The sequence below is a fragment of the Scyliorhinus canicula genome, chromosome 11, assembly GCF_902713615.1.
Source record: "Scyliorhinus canicula chromosome 11, sScyCan1.1, whole genome shotgun sequence".
In the NCBI taxonomy this organism is placed as follows: domain Eukaryota; kingdom Metazoa; phylum Chordata; class Chondrichthyes; order Carcharhiniformes; family Scyliorhinidae; genus Scyliorhinus; species Scyliorhinus canicula.
In genome coordinates this window covers 61,640,276-61,641,722 of record NC_052156.1, presented here as the reverse complement: position 1 = coordinate 61,641,722, position 1,447 = coordinate 61,640,276, and the positions used below count along the sequence as shown (strand labels likewise).

At 47.3% G+C, this 1,447-nt stretch overlaps 1 protein-coding gene across 1 annotated transcript; it reads left to right on the top strand.

The window, feature by feature from the left end:
• Positions 1–335: 335 nt before the first annotated feature.
• LOC119973760 (uncharacterized protein in mobD 3'region-like) lies at positions 336–1,193 on the top strand. Its single transcript, XM_038812183.1, has one exon. The coding sequence runs from the start codon at positions 336–338 to the stop codon at positions 1,191–1,193; it is 858 nt and encodes a 285-aa protein (XP_038668111.1).
• Positions 1,194–1,447: the final 254 nt, after the last annotated feature.

The window sequence follows — 1,447 nt, the reverse complement described above, 5'->3', positions numbered from 1 at the left end:
AACGCAAACCTCACTGACACAAACCTCACCAACGCAAACCTCACTGACACAAACCTCACCAACACAACCTCACCAACACAAACCTCACTGACACAAACCTCACTGACACAAACCTCACTGACACAACCTCACCAAGACAAACCTCACTGACACAAACCTTACCAACACAAACCACACCGACACAACCTCACCAACACAAACCTCACTGTCACAAACCTGACCAACACAAACGTCACTGACACAAACCTCACTGACACAAACCTGACGAACACAAACCTCACTGACACAAACCACACCGACACAACCTCACCAACACAAACCTCACTGACACAAACATGACCAAAACAAACCTCACCAACACAAACCTCAACAACACAAACCTCAATGACACAAACATCACAAACACAAACCTCACCAACACAAACCTCATCAACACAAACCTCACCGACACAAACCTCACCAACACAAACCTCACCGACACAAACCTCACCAGCACAAACCTCACCAACACAAACCTCACCGACACAATCCTCACCAACACAAACCTCAATGACACAAACCTCACCAACACAAACCTCACTGACACAAACCTCACTGACACAAACCTCACTGACACAAACCTCACTGACACAAACCTCACTGACACAAACCTCACTGACACAAACCTCACCAACACAAACCTCACCAACACAAACCTGACTGACACAAACCTCACCAACACAAACCTCACTGACACAAACCTCACCAACACAAACCTCACTGACACAAACCTCACCAACACAAACCTCACTGACACAAACCTCACCAACAGAAACCTCACTGACACAAACCTCACCGACACAAACCTCACCGACACAAACCTCACTGACACAAACCTCACTGACACAAACCTCACTGACACAAACCTGACCAAAACAAACCTCACCGACACAAACCTCACCAACACAAACCTCACCAACGCAAACCTCACCAACACAAACCTCAATGACACAAACCTCACCAACACAAACCTCACCGACACAAACCTCACCGACACAAACCTCACTGACACCAACCTCACTGACACAAACCTCACCGACACAAACCTCACCAACACAAACCTCACCGACACAACCTCACCAACACACAACTCACTGACACAAACCTCAACAACACAAACCTCACCAACACAAACCTCACTGACACAAACCTGACCCACACAAACCTCACCAACACAAACCTCACCGACACAAACCTCACCGACACAACCTCACCAACACAAACCTCACTAACACAAACCTCACTGACACAAACCTCACTGACACAAACCTCACTGACACAAACCTGACCAACACAAACCTCACTGACACAAACCTCACTGACACAAACCTGACCAACACAAACCTCACTGACACAAACATCACCAACACAAACCTCACCGACACAACCTCACCAACACACAACTCAC